This window comes from Cornus florida, unplaced genomic scaffold (assembly GCF_030987335.1).
Source record: "Cornus florida cultivar Cherokee Brave unplaced genomic scaffold, ASM3098733v1 CherokeeBrave_3.0.0_Hap2_Chr11, whole genome shotgun sequence".
Lineage (NCBI taxonomy): Eukaryota > Viridiplantae > Streptophyta > Magnoliopsida > Cornales > Cornaceae > Cornus > Cornus florida.
In genome coordinates this window covers 99,617,772-99,637,291 of record NW_026775581.1, presented here as the reverse complement: position 1 = coordinate 99,637,291, position 19,520 = coordinate 99,617,772, and the positions used below count along the sequence as shown (strand labels likewise).

At 34.4% G+C, this 19,520-nt stretch overlaps 1 protein-coding gene, 1 long non-coding RNA gene and 1 pseudogene across 2 annotated transcripts; all 3 read left to right on the top strand.

Moving 5' to 3' along the window:
* LOC132281659 (LRR receptor-like serine/threonine-protein kinase IOS1) overlaps positions 1–8,009 on the top strand; it is a 35,375-nt pseudogene extending 27,366 nt beyond the window's left edge.
* A 5,187-nt stretch (positions 8,010–13,196) lies between these two features.
* Positions 13,197–17,660, top strand: LOC132287037 (uncharacterized). Its single transcript, XR_009472916.1, has 3 exons — positions 13,197–13,624; positions 15,093–15,477; positions 15,587–17,660. It is a non-coding gene; the product is annotated as an uncharacterized LOC132287037 (long non-coding RNA).
* Positions 17,661–17,993: 333 nt separating this feature from the next.
* LOC132281658 (probable LRR receptor-like serine/threonine-protein kinase At4g29180) lies at positions 17,994–18,899 on the top strand. Its single transcript, XM_059783340.1, has 2 exons — positions 17,994–18,029; positions 18,092–18,899. The coding sequence occupies exons 1-2, from the start codon at positions 17,994–17,996 to the stop codon at positions 18,701–18,703; spliced, it is 648 nt and encodes a 215-aa protein (XP_059639323.1). The 3' UTR covers positions 18,704–18,899.
* Positions 18,900–19,520: the final 621 nt, after the last annotated feature.

Below are 19,520 nucleotides of genomic sequence, written 5' to 3'. Positions count from 1 at the left end.
CATCCTAGGCCTTTTCAAACGCGAATCTCTCTAATCAGATAAGTTTCCCAACTTTGATTTTTTACAGTTAGGGTTAAGCTTTCCATGCTAAAAATCTTTATTGAAAAGTAAATTCGTATTTCAATATATATATATATATATATATATATATATATATATATTTACACATGATGCAATCGTATTTCGTTATTCATGTTGTTATTCATGTAGACGTTCATTATACATAAAGATTTATGACTCAGTTTGAACCAAATTGTTTATTCAGCACACTCTATTGTGTAAAAATATAAATGAGAGGCCACCGTAAGCTTCTATCACCGTCAACACTCAGATTCTTTAGTCTCTCCTTCTTCGGTTGTGATCAGTAATCACTTTTATTCACACTTAATTTGCATCTCTCCTCATATATATATACATATGTGTGTGTGTGACTGTCAATGTTATAATAGATCTATGAATTCATCCCCTCTTTCCTCATTGAGGATTTTTAGCATTGTAATTTCAGTCATATCCACTAGCTGTTTTGCTCACGATTGACTTTGATCAGACTTTAAGATTATATCCATTAGTTGTTCACTGAAGGTTGATATTGATCAGAACCTTAGAACCACAACACCTGATATTGTTGGTTCAGACTCTTCAGAGGGATACACTACTTCGTCAATACTCAACTAAAAGGCGTTTGACCCTCTACATTGACTTCTGAAATTTATACTTGAATAAAAGATTTGAAGCCAAAGGCATTGTTGAATGCATGAGCTGTGCTAGTTGGTCTATTACTTGAAGTCCTAAAATATTACATACATTGAGTAATTTCAATGTACTTGCTACTAATTAGAATTTCTTATTAAAAATTCAATTGTGATATGTAAAAATTTCTTAAAAATTCTTTATTTCCTTCAATCAGTTGTTATATGCTACATGTAATTATTTTACATGCTTCTGATAACTTTGTTTACAAATAACTTCATATTTGCTCCTTGTTCGTATATTGATTAATAATATTTGGGTTTGGTTTATTTGCATTGCAAGAAAGACTGATCCCCAAGTGAAGTGGCAAATAGCCCAACTATGCAGCTATGCTATATGTGGTGTCAGAACGTCGGGAAAAACCCAAAAAAAAAAAAAAATGGGGGCAAGCCGAACACTGAAAAGTAGCCTTGGACCTCAAGAGTCCGAAGGTATCAAAAAGTAAAATTTCTTCTAAGGCACAACGAGTTGCCGAGAAGAAAATTTATCTTCGGACCTCAAGAGTCCGAGGACTTCAAGTTTCCTCTAAGGCACAAAGAGCTGCCGAGAAAGAAAATTCATCTTCGAACCTCAAGAGTCCGAGGACTTCAAATTTCCTCTAAGGCACAACGAGCTACCGAGGAAGAAAATTCATCTTCGGACCTTAAGAGTCCGAGGACTTCAAATTTCCTCTAAGGCACAACGAGCTGCCGAGGAAGAAAATTTATCTTCGGACCTCAAGAGTCTAAGGACTTCAAATTTTCTCTAAGGCACACAAAGCTGTCGAGGAATAAAATTCATCTTCGGACGTCAAGAGTCCTAATATTTCAAATTTCCTCTAAGGCACAACGAGCTGCCGAGGAAGAAAATTCATCTTCGGACCTCAAGAGTCCGAGGACTTCAAATTTCCTTTAAGGTACACAGAGCTGCCGAGGAATAAAATTCATCTTTGGACCTCAAGAGTCCGCATATTTCAAACTTCCTCTAAGGCACAATAAGCTGCCGAGGATGAAAATTCATCTTCGGACCTCAAGAGTCCGAGGACTTCAAATTTTCTCTAAGGCACACAGAACTGCCGAGTCCGCATATTTCAAACTTCCTCTAAGGCACACAGAGCTGCTGAGGAATAAAATTCATCTTCGGACCTTAAGAGTCCGTATATTTCAAACTTCCTCTAAGGCACACAGAGCTGCCGAGGAATAAAATTCATCTTCGGACCTCAAGAGTCCTCAGATTTCAAAATTCCTCTAATGCATAACAAGCTGCAAAGAGGAATAAAATTCATCTTCGGACCTCAAGAGTCCAAGGACTTTAAAATTCCTCTAACGCATAACGAGCTGCAACGAGGAATAAAATTTCATGAAAATTACCTCGAATAAGTCGAAGGTTAAATTCTCAAAGGTATAAAACAATGCCGATGAATAAAATTACATAAAAATTACCTCGAACTCAAATACGTCGAAGGTTAAATTTTCATGTAAATTCCTTCAAAGCACAAAGAGTGCCGATGCGTATAATCACATGAAAATTATCTACATCGCCGTTATCAAACAAGACATATTTTTTTTTTCCTTTATGGGGGCAATACCTTCCATAATGGGGGCAATATAAGTAGCCCTAAAGAGATATTAATAAAAGAAAATATATTCTCTCTTTTTTAAGCCCAGACTATCTGGCCTAAATATAGTTCCTCTTAGGCTCATAGCCGAGGAACTACATACCTCGGACCTCAAGAGTCCAGTACAATACAATTTCTCTTAGGCTCATAGCCGAGGAACTACATACCTCGGACTTCGAGAGTCCGATACATTACAGCTTCTCTCAGGCTCATGGCCAAGCAACTTACTACCTCTGACCACAAGAGTCCGATACATTACAGTTCCTCTCAGGCTTATAGCCGAGGAACTTATTACCTCAGACCTCAAGACTCCGGTACAATACAGTTCCTCTCAGGCTCATAGCCGAGGAACTACATACCTCGGACTTCGAGAGTCCGATACATTACAGTTCCTCTAAGGCTCATAGCTGAGGAACTTACTACCTCGGACCTCAAGAGTTCGATACATTACAGTTCCTCTCAGGCTCATGGCCGAGGAACTTACTATCTCGGACCTTAAGAGTCCGATACAATACAGTTCCTCTCATACTCATAGCCAAGGAATAACATACCTCGGACTTCGAGAGTCCGATACATTACAGTTCTTCTCAGGCTCATAGCTAAGGAACTTACTACTTCAGACCTCAAGAGTCCGGTACAATGCAGTTACTTTCAGGCTCATAGCCAAGTAACTACATGCCCTCGGACCTCAAGAGTTCGGTACATTACAATTCCTCTCAGACTCATGGTCGAGGAACTACATACCTCGGACTTCGAGAGTTTGATACATTACAGTTCCTCTCAGGCTCATAGCTGAGGAACTTACTACCTCGGACCTCAAGAGTCTGGTACAATGCAGTTCCTTCCAGGCTCATGGCCAAGGAACTACATGCCCTCTGACCTCAAGAGTCGGGTACATTATAATTCCTCTCAGACTCATGGTCGAGGAACTTACCACCTCAGACGCTAAAAGTCTGAAGTTACGTCAATAGGTTTGAACCCGAATAGGGGCAAATATTATTTATGGTTGTCACATTCACAAGCCCATATACTTGGCCTAATAGTGTACAACCCATTAAAAGTTTTGTCCTATATCAAAGAAAAACGTGAGTTCAATATATAGTGTAATCCCATAATTATCGATCGCCAAGAAAAATGCCCTTTGATAAATAGGTCTTCAAGTGAAATCGTTCAATCAGAAACCTACATATCGAGGGACCTTCTTTCTTGAGCTTATCGTTTTCAAATTCCTCGGATCATGATGGTATGAATGCAGCACATATTCTGAAAGTTGAGAATTCAAAGGCATCAATAAGAATCCTCCAAGGCACATATAGAGGCCGAGGAGGCACACACTCTAGACCTCAGGAGTCTGAGCATACCAATCAAACACATACCTCGGATCTCAAAAATCCGAAGGTATCACAAAATTCCTCTAAGGTACAAAGAGCTGCCAAGGAATAAACATTCGCCTTCAGACCTCAAGAGTCCGAGTACCTCAAAATTTCCTCTAAGGCCCAGTGCCGAGGAACACTTCACCTAGGACCCGTGTCCGGCTCAGAACATTTTTCCTCTCAGGTTCAACGCCGAGGAACAAGCGTGTTTTGGACCTTACAAGTCCGGTACAGAATAATTCCTCTTGGGCTTAGCGCTGAGTAACTATTCGCCATGAACCATAAGTGTTTAGGACAAATATGTCGTGGATATCACACTTATAAGCCCCACATTGGGCCCAATAATGTAAGTACCATTATAAATTTGTCCCACATTGAAAACATATAAGAAACAAAGAGTATATACATATCTACTCCATACAAATCCATGGCAAGCAAGGTTCCCTTGACGGTTAAATCACTAGAGGAAACAGTAATCGTCAGATATCAGGTAAACTGTCAAAGGGGATTTCTTCTTCACATCTTATTCACTTTTGCTTCGGACTACAACAAACGAGGAACCCTCAGACAGGGTACAACTCTTAAAACATTACCAGTCAGCAAAGTATACACAAGATTGGAAGCATTCATGAATATTCAGTAAAGATAAAATTAAGGCATCAAGGCCTAAAAAAAGTTATATTATCCCAAAAATATTGTTAATGAAAATAAATTACACGATTCTACTTCCTCTTCGGATCGAAAGGAGCAGAATCAAAAGCAACCACTATAGTGGGACTTGAGGATGGAGGGATTGAAGGACCAGGAGCTGCAAGAGTTGATGAGCTTGGAGGATCTTCTGCATGAGCCTTCATCATTTCAGCAAAAAGCACTTCAGCCTCCTGAGCCTTCGGACCCTCATCATAAGGGAAGGACACCCCCATGTTTGCATCAAAGGTATCAGGATCCATCGTTTTTGGGCCTGAGCCTTGATTGAAGCTGGACCGGTATGCTTTTGCACTGGATAGGCGCACAAACGAAGAGTAGCGTCCTTGCATTTGTCTCCCAACAGTGATACAGGTGTTGATAACATCGGTCAATCGCTGGACTTCAGCTTCCAGAGTCCCGACCTTAGCTTCAGATGTAGCCAGCTGTTTTTTGTAAACATCCCTAACATCCGAAGCTATCTTCATGTTTAGAGCAGCATTGGAGGCCTTCTTTTCAGCATTGGTAAGGTCTTTCTCCAACTTCTTGATAGAGAGAGACTGAGCCTCAGCCGTGGCACAAAGAGCCATGGTGTGATACAGGCCCTACATCATTAGATAATAGCAATGTAAGTAAAATGGGAAGAGAAATTAAGAGAAGAGGATGAAGAACTAACCTGGTGAGACGACGGAATGAAGAACACAAGAAATACAATGAGAGCAGAGGTAACTCTTACAGAATCTCTTAAGGCAGAATGGCAATGGGCAATCTTTGAACCGTCTTTTGGCAAAATAGACAATCGTACAACTTCAATTCCCTTTTTAATAGGAGCCGTAATCCAATTAAAGAGGGAATTGGGGGCAAAGTGTGGAGGGAAAAATCTCCCTCCAATGAGAATTGTACACATCATCACAATATAAATATCCATCACAAATGTCAGGGGCCCATCTTGCTCAAAGCCCAGTCCAAGCTCATTGACCGCCCAAAATCGTAGACACTAGCCCAAGATCACAGCTAATTGATTTCTATAACATCATTCAAGCCTGAAACAAGAGGTCCAGCCCATTATCAAAATCACATGGACCAGACTATGTACGGCCCGAATGCGATAAAGGATTCAACAAAGAAGGAAATTGCTGTACAAGGAAACTTATACAAAGGAAGGAACTCTAATTGCAAAGAATATCTATTTGGAAAGAATTAGAGGACAAGCAATGCAAGTCCTACCATAATTCGACCACTCTTTGGTGTATAAATAGCGGCCAGACCTCCAATAAAAAAATCAAGCAATTCTACGCTTATCTATACATTGTTCTTATTTATTTTTATTGCTTTTTGAGTAAGTTGTTTTATTTTTCTCAATCATTATTGGTTGAGCGAAATTTTGTAAAATGAATATTTGAACAATTTTCTGTTTTTAACATTTTTCATCATAAATAGTATCGAAGGAATTGAAGGTGAAAACACAAATCCATGTCAGCCTATTCCATGCAAAAAGAAAAAAGAAAAAAAAAAAAAAAAAAAAAAAGAGCATGGTTGTTCGAGTGGTCGCATCTGCTGCTGCACCGTGTTTGCTACTAATAACTGCAATAATGGCTACTTTGTGGATCATTAAAAGAAGAAAACGAGGTATGAGAATCATTATCCTTATAGTTAAACATTTACTAGTCTTAGAACATAATATCCAAATTTTTGTGATAAGAAACTGCTCAATTGGATGCAGAAATAAACCTTGAAGATAGGTCCTTTGAGGTGACGAATAGACCATTAACATACTCGGAGGTTTTTAGTATTACCAATAATTTCGAGAGGGTTATTGGAAAAGGAGGATTTGGAACAGTTTACCATGGCTACTTAGGTAACTCTCAGGCTGCTGTAAAGATGTTGTCTCCGTCCTCAGTTCAAGGGCACAAAGAATTCCAAGCTGAGGTAACTTGCATAAATCCAACACTACCTTTCTAAACCATCACCCTTGGAGGATGATATCCACTGAAGTACCTTTGTGTGAAATAAAATAAATAAATAAACTCACAGAAAAATGAATATTTGTAGCAAGAAATGCCAACTAAATTTTTTTGAGCTCATCAATGTTTATGTTGAACTAAATGTGGCTTTCTATTGCAGGCTGACCTTCTTAGTTGTGTTCGTCATAAGAACTTAACTTCACTTGTTGGCTACTGCAAAGAAGGCACCAACATCGGAATCATCCATGCGTACATGGTTAATGGAAACTTAAGAAGGCATCTCATAGGTATACATGTCTATTTATTTACGTTTTTTTTTTTTTTCCCCGAAAGTTCAAATAAACATGCAGGCACCCACAATAGAACTATGCATCCTTCTGATACCAAATCTTTTACAAGAACTATAAAATTTTCTCCTTCGAAATGTCATTGGACAATTTTCTTGTGTTGAACTTCCTCTTTAAATTGATATATATTTCATTGTTGCAGATAGAAATTCAACTTTTTTGAATTGGGAAGAGAGGCTTCGAATAGCCACTGATGCAGCACAAGGTTAGTAAGAAGATTGAAGTACATTTTTTTTTTTTTTTTGTCTCAACTTCACATATTTTTATTTTAGTTATAATTGCAAAACCATTACTTATGTGGACTTTCAATTGAAGGGCTGGAGTATCTGCATCATGGTTGTAAGCCACCAATAATCCAGAGAGATATAAAGACTACCAATATCTTATTGAATGAAAAATTCCAAGCCAAGCTTTCTGATTTTGGTTTGTCCGGCCAGAGTTTTTCCAACTGAAGGTGGTACTCATATGTCAACAAGTGTTGCTGGCACTCCTGGCTACCTTGACCCCGAGTAAGTTTTTTCATTTTAAGTACAATTTATCTTTACTTGTAGTTGATTTCTCAAAACTAGCTCTTGATTATATAAAAAACTGGACTTTTATTGATTAGAGATATTTTTAGCTAGGCACAAGAATTGTCATGAACTATAGTCGTGGCTCATAAGTTTCAATAATTCATCCAAAGCGAGTTTTTTTTTTTTTTTTTTTTTTTTTTTTTTTTAACAGCATACCAATTAATAGTCTTTTTGAAAACATTTTCTTCAATAATTTTGATCACATTCTTAGAAAAAAATTGATCGCCGACTAAACAATGGGTTCAAATTAGAAAGCGTTATTTTTGTTAGTATATGGTGATAGATTTTATATAAATGTTTTGAATGTGTTGAGTTACAGGTATTGCACATCAAATAGGTTGAATGATAAAAGTGATGTTTATAGCTTCAGGAATGTTCTCATGGAGATTATTATAAGTCGGCCACCAAAATCAGAAGCCCATGGCAATATTCACATAATCCAATGGGTTAGTTCTAAGCTTGCAAATGGGGATATCAAAAGTATTGTCGATCCTAGATTGCAGGGAGATTTCGATGTTAATTCTGTTTGGAAAGCTATAGAATTAGCAATGTCTTGCGTATCCAACAATTCCCACCCAAAGACCAAACATGAATTTTTGGTGATGGAATTAAGGGACTGCTTGGCGACAGAGATAACTCGTCATGGACAGAATCAGAAAATTCAAGTGTACCTTTGCATCTGGAGAGTCGAACACCTCAAAAAAAAAATCAATGTTAGGTAATTTGTATTTGACAGCGATACTTTTAAATTTTTTTATTTACGTTTTTGGATGCTGACCTGATCAATAAACTTTTCTGGCAGCACAACACATAACAGGACCAATATCTTTGAATGCTCGAGAAAGAGAGGACTTGACTAACGGAAGTCTCCCAGGACTCTAGAAGCCCGCTCTTAAGTCTCAACTCTCTTAATGATACCTGGAAATTCAATAATTTCTAACGCGCCAAAGTCTTTATATGGACCCAAAAGAGTTGATTTTAGCGTCCTTAATTTAATACGAAAGCAGCTAAATCCCTACCACAATGACCAACTTAGCAATCGAGAAGATAAGTTGAAAATGACAAGAATGCCATTTTCAAAAACAGAGGAAAATAATTGGTGATTCAAAAACAGAGGGCCGAAAGTGAAATCCAAGAATGCCATTTTCAAAAAAAGTTGAAAATGACAAGAAATCCAAGAATGTCATTTTCAACTTAGCAATCCAGAAGATATGTTGAAAATGACAAGAATGCCATTTTCAAAAAAAGAGAAGTAACATGGAAAATAATTGGTGATTCAAAAATAGAGGGCCGAAAATGAAATCCAAGCATCCAGACCATCAAACTGGGACTTTGAAGCAGCCAACGGTGTTGGATACTTCAGCATCTTTTCAGTCCTTTGTTTTCCAAGGCATTTACTCAAAGATAAAACGAGAACAAGTCCCCTTTGCAATTAGATGGAACATCTAAAATAGATATTTAGAAAAAAAAAAAAAAACAACCGTTGAGATACTTAGAATAAGTGTTATAATATGTCAATGAACCCTGATATTCAGTCCATCTTGAGCATCCATGCTCTTATGAGAGATCCAAGTGGCACCATTTGTATCCAAGTGGATTACATGCGTTGTCACTGTGACTCGATATAATTTGAGATTTTAAATAAAAAATAAATTTATGTCTCTAACAGTAATTTTATTTGTTGTTAGAAGTACCAAAAAAAAAAAATTTGCTACCATAGCAATATGTATGGCAGTAATTGTATCAACTCCCACATATGAAAAATATATGGCATCAAATATAAATGTTGCAAAAAATGACACTTTTTATTTTTTATTTTTTTTATGAAGATTATAACAATATATTTAAATGAAACAAATTTAACAAAAATTCAAGTTCTTAACTATAATCAAGGTCAATCCATTCATAAACCAAATTTACTAACCAAATAAACTCAATTCACAACAAATTCAAGAAGAAGAAAAAAAATTACAATGCATTTATTAGTGTAGCTGTGTCTCAATATATAACAAGGGAAATAAAATAATTTTTAATGTCTTGTCAAATTGTTAAAAAAAAAAAAAAAAAAGACTCCATATCTATCCTCTAAAAATCACCATTCCCTACTAGCAACCTGAAATAAAATATATAACGTATTAAAAACTAATAACTAGTATTTGAATGAATATAAACAACAATTCTGCATCAAATAAGTCTCAAATAAAAGAATAGAAGAACCAAGCAATCCGAACTCAAAAGCAACAGAATGAGCCAATAGGTGTCTCAAGCACTGCACAACAAATTCTGAGATACAATAGTTATGTACAGTAATTAAAAAAAAAAAACAAATGCTGCAAGTATCTAAGACCATCATCCATGCTTGCATATGTCCAACCCATGACATCACCATCTTCTCACACCCATTTCTACTTCTTAACCCTAACTTCATCTCTACCATAATTAAGCTCAGTAACTCTGGTCACACCAGAAAGACATGATGCCACCCACGGAATGTCCACCAAGAACCACCCTTCCATCCCCTTAAAGCATCCCTTCCCCTTGCACACATCTATCACCACAAACACTTCTTTAAACCCTTCCAAAACCACATTAATTCTATGTGATCGAACTTCAGGTCATCCTCCAACGCATCAAACACTACTGTACGATCTTATACAAAAATTACAATATTTAGATTTTAGCCAAAATAGTTGCAGTTCCTAAAAATATTTAGCCTTTAATCAATCATTTTATCCACAAATTGCTTTTAGAATAAATTAATTCTTTAGCCCCACTATTAAATCTTACTATTGAATTTTTTTTTCTTTAATTATTAAAGCACGTGTATCGCCCCACAATACATGCACCATTCAAGTCAGGAGTGCAATTCAAAAGCGAGGCCTCAAGAATTTACCCACCGAATATTGCGCAAATCTTACTATTGATTGGGGTTTAATATATAAGGAAATAAATTTTTTAATAATATAAGAAAATAGAACTTTTAGCTAGGAGCATTCCATTGGGTAGGACTTTTTCCTCCTAAATAACCAAGACTCTAATTTAACTGATGAGTTGTAGGACCTCAACAAATAAACGATACGAATCTTATGGGACAATTCATGTTGAACTTTTCTTGCATATTTTCAAAAAAAATAGCCACATATATAAACAAGACTGATTTGAGTTAACCAAAAGGTTTGTTAAGAAGTAAAAATTAGTGTGTAATAGGAGTTCTCTCTGTGATAACCAAGATTTTTTTTAAGATTTTAATTTATAATTATTTTTGAATTCAGTTCAGTGGAGGTGTAGTAGTAGTTATTTTTTTTTATAGTTTATATATATATGTGTGTGTGTGTGCCCAGTAGAAAGTGGAGGGAGCAAAGAATGAAATGGAAATGTTACTTTTAATGGGTTTTGTTTAGTTTTGTCACACGGAGAATGCTGGTTTGTCACATGGAGAATGGTGGCAGCAATCTACCAAATTTGGTGGAAAAAAGGAGGAGGAAAAGTGGTGGAGGGTCCCATTTGGTCCAGTTACCTTATATATAGGGATTTTTACATATAAATGGAGTTAAGGAGGTATATTTACTCATCGATGAAGTCAAAGTCTTATATTTTCACAAAAATGAGTTTGACCTAAATGATGACATGGCACATGAAGTTTTACTGTTTAAAATTTTTGTTGCCTAAAATGCCCTTCTTCCTATTCCAATGCATTTACCTTATTGCCCTTGTTTAGAAAATATGGTACCTGGAGGCCAAAAAGTAGTACCTTCAATTCAAAAATGTGGTACCGTTAGAACAAAAGTGGTACCTTCGTAAAAGGGACTTATTTTTGCAATTGAAAATGGCATTAAATCCCACACCGCTAATTAAGTTGCACATTACATCCATAAACAGCTCCATTAGCACCATGAATAACACAAAATATTCTCCAAGCTAGCTAAGCGAGTATTTAGAAAACATAGTACCTGGAGGACAAAAAGTGGTAACTTCAGTTCAAAACGTGGTACCTTTAAAACAAAAGTGGTATCTTCGTAAAAGGAACTTATTTTTGCAATTGAAAATGATATTAAACCCCACACCGCTAATTAAGTTGTACATTAGATCCATAAACAGCTTCATTAGCGCCATAAATAACACAAATATTTCTTAATTATCATATACTACATCTACATAGTTGGTATGGTAGATTTTTTTTTTTCGCACCATTTTAATCGGTAAGGCTGTTTGGGACTTTTGAATAACTATTTCAATAACGCAATTGTTAAAAAAATTATGGTATCCAAAGATCATGTTTGATATGGATCTGGGTCATAATTAAATCTTTAGAATTTTTCAATGATAATAGGGAGATAATTTGGTCTCTAGACCTCTTATACATGAAGACCATTTAGAATTTTGATATAGATCTGGGTCCTAATTAATTGTAGGATGCTACTTATATATATATATATATATATATATATATATATATATATTAATTGTATGATAAGAATAGAATAATTATCATGAATTCAAACATACATCTTATACGTTATAACTTAAAGAAATTAATGTGTTATTGAGATTCTAGAATACCCCAGTCTAGAATTATATTTTTCTTTGCATACAATTATAATTATACTGATGTGTTATTGAAATTTTGGAATGCCCCAGTTTAGAAATTCTGGAATGCCTCATCTTATGCATTTAATTATATTTTTTCATTTTGTTTAAGAATTTGAAAATTTGTCCACGTTTTCAGTTCCTCTCCTTCACTTTTTCCGTTTCGCTTACTTCTTTAAGGTTGGTTAATTTTTTCGTTAATGTGATACAATTAAATGCAGTAACCTTTTTTTTTTTTTTTTTTTTTTTTTTTTTTTTTTGACAGTGTGATTGGAGTATCGATTCTTGCCATCAAGACTTTATATGGATGAGTGGGGGCTAATATTGCAATCAAGACTTTGTATGGACGAGTAGGGGCTAATAAATGTTCAAACTTAATAATTGTGTTCTTATTTTGCAAAAGATGATTGCTTTCTTTAAATTTAGTGATTTAGTTTTTTATTTTTTGTTGACTTTATTAGATTGGATGGATCATAACTTTTTTGACATTCGTGGTGACTTAAAGTATTTTGTAGACATGGTACTTCACTTGATGGTTTTGATTTAATGAAAAGTAATGGATTTTGGTTGTTCTATTTAATAAATACATGCATGTTAGGCTCTTATATTTAATAAGAAGGTTTATAAATTTTTCAACAGCAGTTTATGGATCTAATGTGCAATTTAATTAACGGTGTGGGGTTTAATACCATTTTCAATTACAAAAATAAGTTTCTTTTACGAAGGTACCACTTTTGTTCTAAAGGTACCACGTTTTTGAATTGAAGATACCACTTTTTGGCCTTCAGGTACCATATTTTCTAAACACTCGTTTAGCTAGCTTGAAGAATAATTTGTGTTATTCATGGCACTAATGGAGCTATTTATGGATGTAATGTGCAACTTAATTAGCGGTGTGGGGTTCAATATCATTTTCAATTGCAAAAACAATTCCCTTTTACGAAGGTACCACTTTTGTTCTAAAGGTACCACATTTTTGAACTGAATGTACTACTTTTTGGCCTCCAGGTACCATGTTTTCTGAACAAGGGTGATAAGGTAAATGCATTGGAATAAGGAGAAGGGCATTTTAGGTAACAAAAATTTTAAACAGTAAAACTTCATGTGCCATGTCATCATTTAGGTCAAACTCATTTTTATGAAAATATAAGACTTTAATTCCATCCATGAGTAAATATGGCTCCATAACTCCATTTATATGTAAAAATCCCTTATATATATATATATATAGTTGATATATATATATATATATATATATATATATATATATGTCTTTATTTTTTATTGGAAAAGGGTGAGATAAGGATGGGTTAGGTGGCGGAAATAACAGAGAAAGGAAAAGGAGGAGCGGGTGGCCAAAAGTGGGAGGAGAGAGAGAAATGTGATGATGGTAGTAAGTATTGGTGGGACCCACGAAAAGATTTTTTTTTTGGGGTAAAAAGCTTTTTCACCCTGAATTGTTCACGTGGACTGACTTCTTGTTTGCTAAAGTATAATGATTATGTTTGATATTTTGATTTTGCAAGATGAGCTGTCCTAAATTGTAAGTAGGTGGATTGGCCTATTTAATTGTGTGTGTTGTGTGCACTGCTGCGTAAGAATACAGAGAAGCAAATAAGAAAATTAGAAAAGCCAGAAAGAGTGAGCCGAGAAAAACAGAGAGAGTTTAGGACAGAGGTCCGAGAGTCTGTAGAGGAGGTCTTGGAGTTTGAAGATTTGATGATTCAGTGGAGAATTAATCTTTTTCAGTGTAAGGTTCTCTATACCTTGAATGATATGGGGAGGTTTTGCTTCAATGGTTTTGATTAAATGTTTTAATTAAATGCATATGTATTTTGTTTATATACTCACATGACTATGTATAATTTGTGAAGCTGTTTTATTAAACCTTCATGAAATTCTTATTATGGTTTTTCCTACTGGGACTTTCAATCTCACCACCCTCCAGTTTCAGATATCGAAGATAAACAGGGATTGCTAGATACGGGCTTAGGATGAAGAGTTGGCGTTGCAGAATTTATTTTATTTATTTTGGAGATTTTTTTGTATATTTGAGGAAATTGACTTTGTATAAAAGAGGGTATTTTTTTATGATCCTAGGTGTATTTCGATATATTTAGATTTGTATAAATTGAGAATTTTATTAGAAAATTTGGGTCGTGTCAAAATGGTATCAGAGCTGTACCCAGCCGGAAGTGTGAGTATAGTGATGATGTAGACGGGTGTGAGTGGGCGAGTGTGTAGCATTGGTAAGTTACCACTCGTAGCCGGGTATGTGTGGGTGGATGGCATTCACCGGCAGCTATTGGGATGGTTGGTTAGTGTGGTTGGGCAGGTAGCCCAGATTTGTTATTATTTGTTTTTTTTTTAGTGGGCGGGTGACGCATCAGCTAGCTACTACAATGGTTACGGAGTGTGTGGACGGGTGACTAGTACTGGTAGCTACCACAACGTCCTATATATCACTGTATCTCACATCGCCTGGGATATGGATTTGTGGATTGGTTTTGTGGTTATTAGTGTTTTTGGCTTTACGAAGACTGTTGGATCTGAATTTCGAGGACGAAATTCTTTTTAAGTGGTGGAGATCGTAATAACCCAGATTTTTTTTTTTAATTTTTATTTATAATTATTTTTGAATTCACTTCAGTGGAGGTGTAGTAGTAGTTATTTATATATCTATATATATGTGTGTGTGTGTGTGTAACCAGTAGAAAGTAGAGGGAGCAAAGAATGAAATGGAAATGTTACTTTTAATGGGTTTTGTTTTGTTTTGTCACATGGAGAATGGTGGCAACAATCTACGAAATTTGGTGGAAAAAGGAGGAAAAGTGGTGGAGGGTCCCATTTGGTCTAGTTACATTGGCCTATTTAATTGTGTGTGTTGTGTGCACTGCTACATAAGAATACAGATAAGCAAATAAGAAAATTGAGAGAAACAGAGAGAGTTTAGGACAGAGGTCCGAGAGTCTGCAGAGGAGGTCTTAGAGCTTGAAGATTTGATGATTCAGTGGAGGATTAATCTTTTTCAATGTGGGGTTCTCTATACCTTGAATGGCATGAGGAGGTTTTGCTTCAATGGTTTTAATTAAATGCATATGTATTTTGTTTATATACTTACATGACTATGTATATTTTGTAAAGCTATTTTATTAAATCTCTATGAAATTCTTGTTATGGTTTTTCTTACTGGGACTTTCAGTCTCACCACCCTCCAGTTTCAGGTACCGAAGATGAACGGAGATTGCTAAATGCGGGCTTAGGATGAAGAATCGGCGTTGCAGGATTTATTTTATTTATTTTGGAGATTTTTTTGTATATTTGAGGAAATTAACTTTGTATAAAAGAGGGTATTTTTTTTTTTATGATCTTGGGTATATTTCGATATATTTGGATTTGTATAAATTGAGGATTTTATTAGAAAATTCGGGTAGTGACAGTCTCACTCAAAGAGTTAAAACACCTGGCCTCCAATCCAGTAGAAAAAAAATTATCAACTGTCAATTTCTGGCTAATTTCTCCAGCCCTTGGAGACACGCTGTGTGGTGGTCAAGAATGCCAACAAAAGAGACTTAAGGGTGGAGCTGGCAGAGTCTTTGAAAGGTACACGTAAATAAATGCATGAAATGATGTTATTTTGGAGAACCTACGTTTATATAAAGCTGCCACCTTATCACCTTTATTTTGCACTGAATCTCCTATTTCTAAACAGCAAAGAATCAAAGAAGAGCAATGGAACTGTCTTTTCTTTTGTTTGCTTGTTTAGCTTTTGCACTGCTGGTTCGCGCACAAGATTCATCAGGTATAGACCTCTCTCTCTCTCTCTCTCTCACACACACACACACAGCTTCAATCATTGAATCAATAAATACTCGCATTTACAAATATTTTTCGACACATTAAGGACTTCACAACCATGCTATCCATTAGATGATGAGTAAATTTTATTAGCCATTTTGTAAATTTGGATAATTATCAATAATTCTTAGATGATGTTTGATAACTCAATTCAACATTTAACACAACGGATTAAATTAACGATTATCTAATTTTTTAGTGCAAAGTACAAAAAAGACCCTCCACTTGTAGCCATTTTCAATAAATCCCCTTGTCTATTATTTTACCAAAGAACCCCATTTGACTTGTAGCATATTTCCAATAAGTCCCCCATATCTAATTTTTTACCAAAGAACCCCGCTCAACTATCTGAGGGGAAAAAAAAAATTGATATTTGACCAAAATGCACTTTTATTTAAATCTTAATTTTTTTGAATTTCAAAATTTCATATCTCACAAACCGTACATTTAAGAATTATAAATAATATATGCATGGAAAGTTTATGAAATAAGAATTCTAGAAATATAAGATTTGTGCAACAAACCTTCATAACTAGAGAGAAATAGACAATCTAAAAATCTACTCCAACAATCTTATTTAATTTTTAAAAAATAAAATACTAAAGATATTTGCAAGAAAATTTTTAGAATTATTCATTTACATATGGAGCAGAATATATAAAAAATTTAACCCCAACATAGATCGATTGTATGAGATATCATATTTTCCATCTAAGTATTTTCATTCTTTTATAGCCTCACCATTTAAATAAAAAAAAATCAAAATGAATATTCGGTCTCTATTGGGGCTAATTTTTTTATATGTTATGCTCTATATGAAAATGAATAATTCAGAAATTTTTCTTGCAAATAACCCAAGTATTCTTTAAAAATAAAATAAAATAAAATTGTTGCAATAGATTTTTAGATTATTTATTTCTCTCTGGTTATGAAGTTTTGTTAAACAAATTTTATAGTTCTGGAATCCTTGTTTTATAAGCTTTCTGTGCATATATTATTTACAATATTTGGATGTATGGTTTGTGAGATATGAATTTTTGAAGTTTGAAAAAATTAAGATTTAAATAAAAGGGCATTTTGGTTCAAATATCAACTTTTTTACCCCTTCACATAGTTAAAGAGGATTCTTTGGTAAAAAATTAGACAAGTTGAATTTATTAGAAAAATACTACAAGTCTTGGTAAAGAATTAGATGGGGGTTTACTGAAAAATGTTACAAGTCGAAGAGGGTTTTATGTACTTTGTCCAATTTTTTATAATGCACAAAACAGTAAGCGCCATTTGAAAGAGGATATATTTTAAGAAACATAGATATTCAACGCTTTTCTAATTACAATTCGAGGGGGGTTTTATGTACAAGTCGAGCGGGTTTTAATTGTTTGATTACTCAATTCAGCGCTTAATTCTAAATGTATTCAGCACTTATCCAATTAAGTGCGTCAGATAATACACTTTGAATATCGATGAAAACGGTTAGCGTCACTTAAAATGCAGTAAAATTTTAAGTAACAGAGATATTACCTATCACTAAATGCTGAACGCTGAAAGTTAAAAAATATTTCAAAAAATATTTGGTTTTTAATTACCACTTAAGAACTTCAGCGCTTAAAATTCAACTCTTAAAACTTAAGCTCTTAAAATTCAGTCTATGTTTAACGCTGAAAATTCAAAAAGATATCAAAAAATCTTTATTTTTTGATTACCACTTAAAATCTTCAGCCCATAAAAATCAACTTTTAAAACTGTGACTACTTAATTTTCAATTTTATCAAACAGTACCATATTTTTCTCGTGATAAATAAGTCCTAAAAAGTTTCTTTTAGTACTAATAAGTCCTACTTTGAGACTTTTTTTTCATTTAAATTCTAATTACTAAATCTTTCATCTGTACCTTAAATTTTTGTTATTATAATTTTATTGAAGCTAGAGTTGATATATAATCTTATATATATATATATATATATATATATATATATATATTATACATATTATATGATGGCAGTGATCATAGATTTATGACTGAATACACCCAATTAGTAGATTACATTAATTATGTGGGCCCATCTTTATTTAGTTGCTTAATTGAATTTTTTAGCTTTTCTTCTTGTGAAAAGAAAATGTTTTGAGTCAGGTATAACATATTATTAATCTTTGTGGATGAGAACTCGGGCCTTGGTGTCTCACAAAGTATTAGATTCCTGGTTTAAATTTTTGAATAAATAATTATATGAGAGTACCACATGAATTAAGTTGCAGTCAGAATGAGTCCTAAAATTGTCCATTCTTGCCCGTGCATGGTGTGATACTATGCTTGGGCTGATTTCGGCTCAACACTAGTTACAGTGCTGAGTTTATTTAGCATTTTAGTCATTTGGCTAATGTTTCTGTCCTCTTAGGCTTCATTAGTATAGCTTGTGGAATTCCTCCTGAAGGTTCCAACTACATAGACAAGACAACAGGAATACGTTACACTTCAGAAGCAGGTTTTGTAGACACAGGTGAAAGCAAGGCTATATCCTCTGCTGTTAGGTATGACTACGCACTGGAACAACAATTGTTTAACGTAAGAAGCTTTCCTAATGGTAGCAGAAATTGTTACACTCTGAGACCTGAAGGAGGGAGAGGCAATAAATATTTGATAAGGGCGTTATTCTTTTACGGAAACTATGATGGTAAAGATCAACCACCAGAATTCGATCTATACATTGGAGTTGATTATTGGGTTACGGTGTTACTGGATGATATCTTCTCTACTTTGATTCGGGAGATCATACATGTTCCCACTGCAGATTATATAAATGTTTGTCTTGTAAAAACAGGCTATGGAACACCATTCATCTCATCATTTGAGTTGAGGCCTTTGAATAATTCTATGTATGAAACAGAAAAGAATGTATCACTAACTAGAATGGGGCGTCTAGATTTGGGTTCAATAAGGGGTGACTATGTCAGGTTGGTCTTTCCTATCTGAATTTAGAAATTAACTAGCTAGGAAGAATCAATTAAGTTTCTCCTGTTGGGATTTATATGCCCTGGCATAGCAAATTCCTATCTGGATTATAGTGACATATGTTCCTAACATATCTGAAATATTTATGATTTATATAATTGGTGAATTCAATGTATTGTGTTTCGATTCACTATGAAATTGATAGTGTCCCTGTGATTACGAGAAATATTTATATATATGTATGTGATGGCAATCAATGCATGATATATAAATAGTAATTATAAATTGTTCATAGTCAGTAATTATGGATAGACTCATAATTAATTAAGACTTGAACTGGATCCGCGTTAGGTTGAGATATATTGCGAGAACCATCGTATGCAATTGCTCCCTATCACCGTCATAGCATTTGACTCTTAAGCATGAGAAAATTATAGACTCTTTTATTAATTAATAATTACTTTGATTTGTTCGGCGGATTCTTCGGGGTCCTTAGACTGACACTTTGGGTAGTTATGTAATTAACAGTTAGAGGGTTATATTTTTAATATTTGCATCATTGCTACTTATATTTATTTTGTATTGATTATAGTTGATCACAAAGTAAATTCGAAGACCTTCGTATATTTTTAGACAAAATGATTTATTATATATTTATTTATTTAAATTATTATTTTGCCAAACAAATGTTTTTATTGTGATCAAGCCAGAAATAATCAATGGTGCCAAAATAAATATATTAATTAAGTAGTCGGATTGATGGCTTTATTTATCCGATAACTAATTATGCATAGAGGGGTCAAAGTGCAATATTGACTTAGTGGTTATTTATTATTTA

Excerpts from the sequence above, each read along its gene's own strand:
- LOC132281658 (XM_059783340.1), top strand. The coding sequence starts at position 17,994 with ATGAGTCCTAAAATTGTCCATTCTTGCCCGTGCATG. Across the intron at positions 18,030-18,091 it reads TCCATTCTTGCCCGTGCATG|CATTTTAGTCATTTGGCTAA; the intron begins GTGTGATACTAT and ends GAGTTTATTTAG.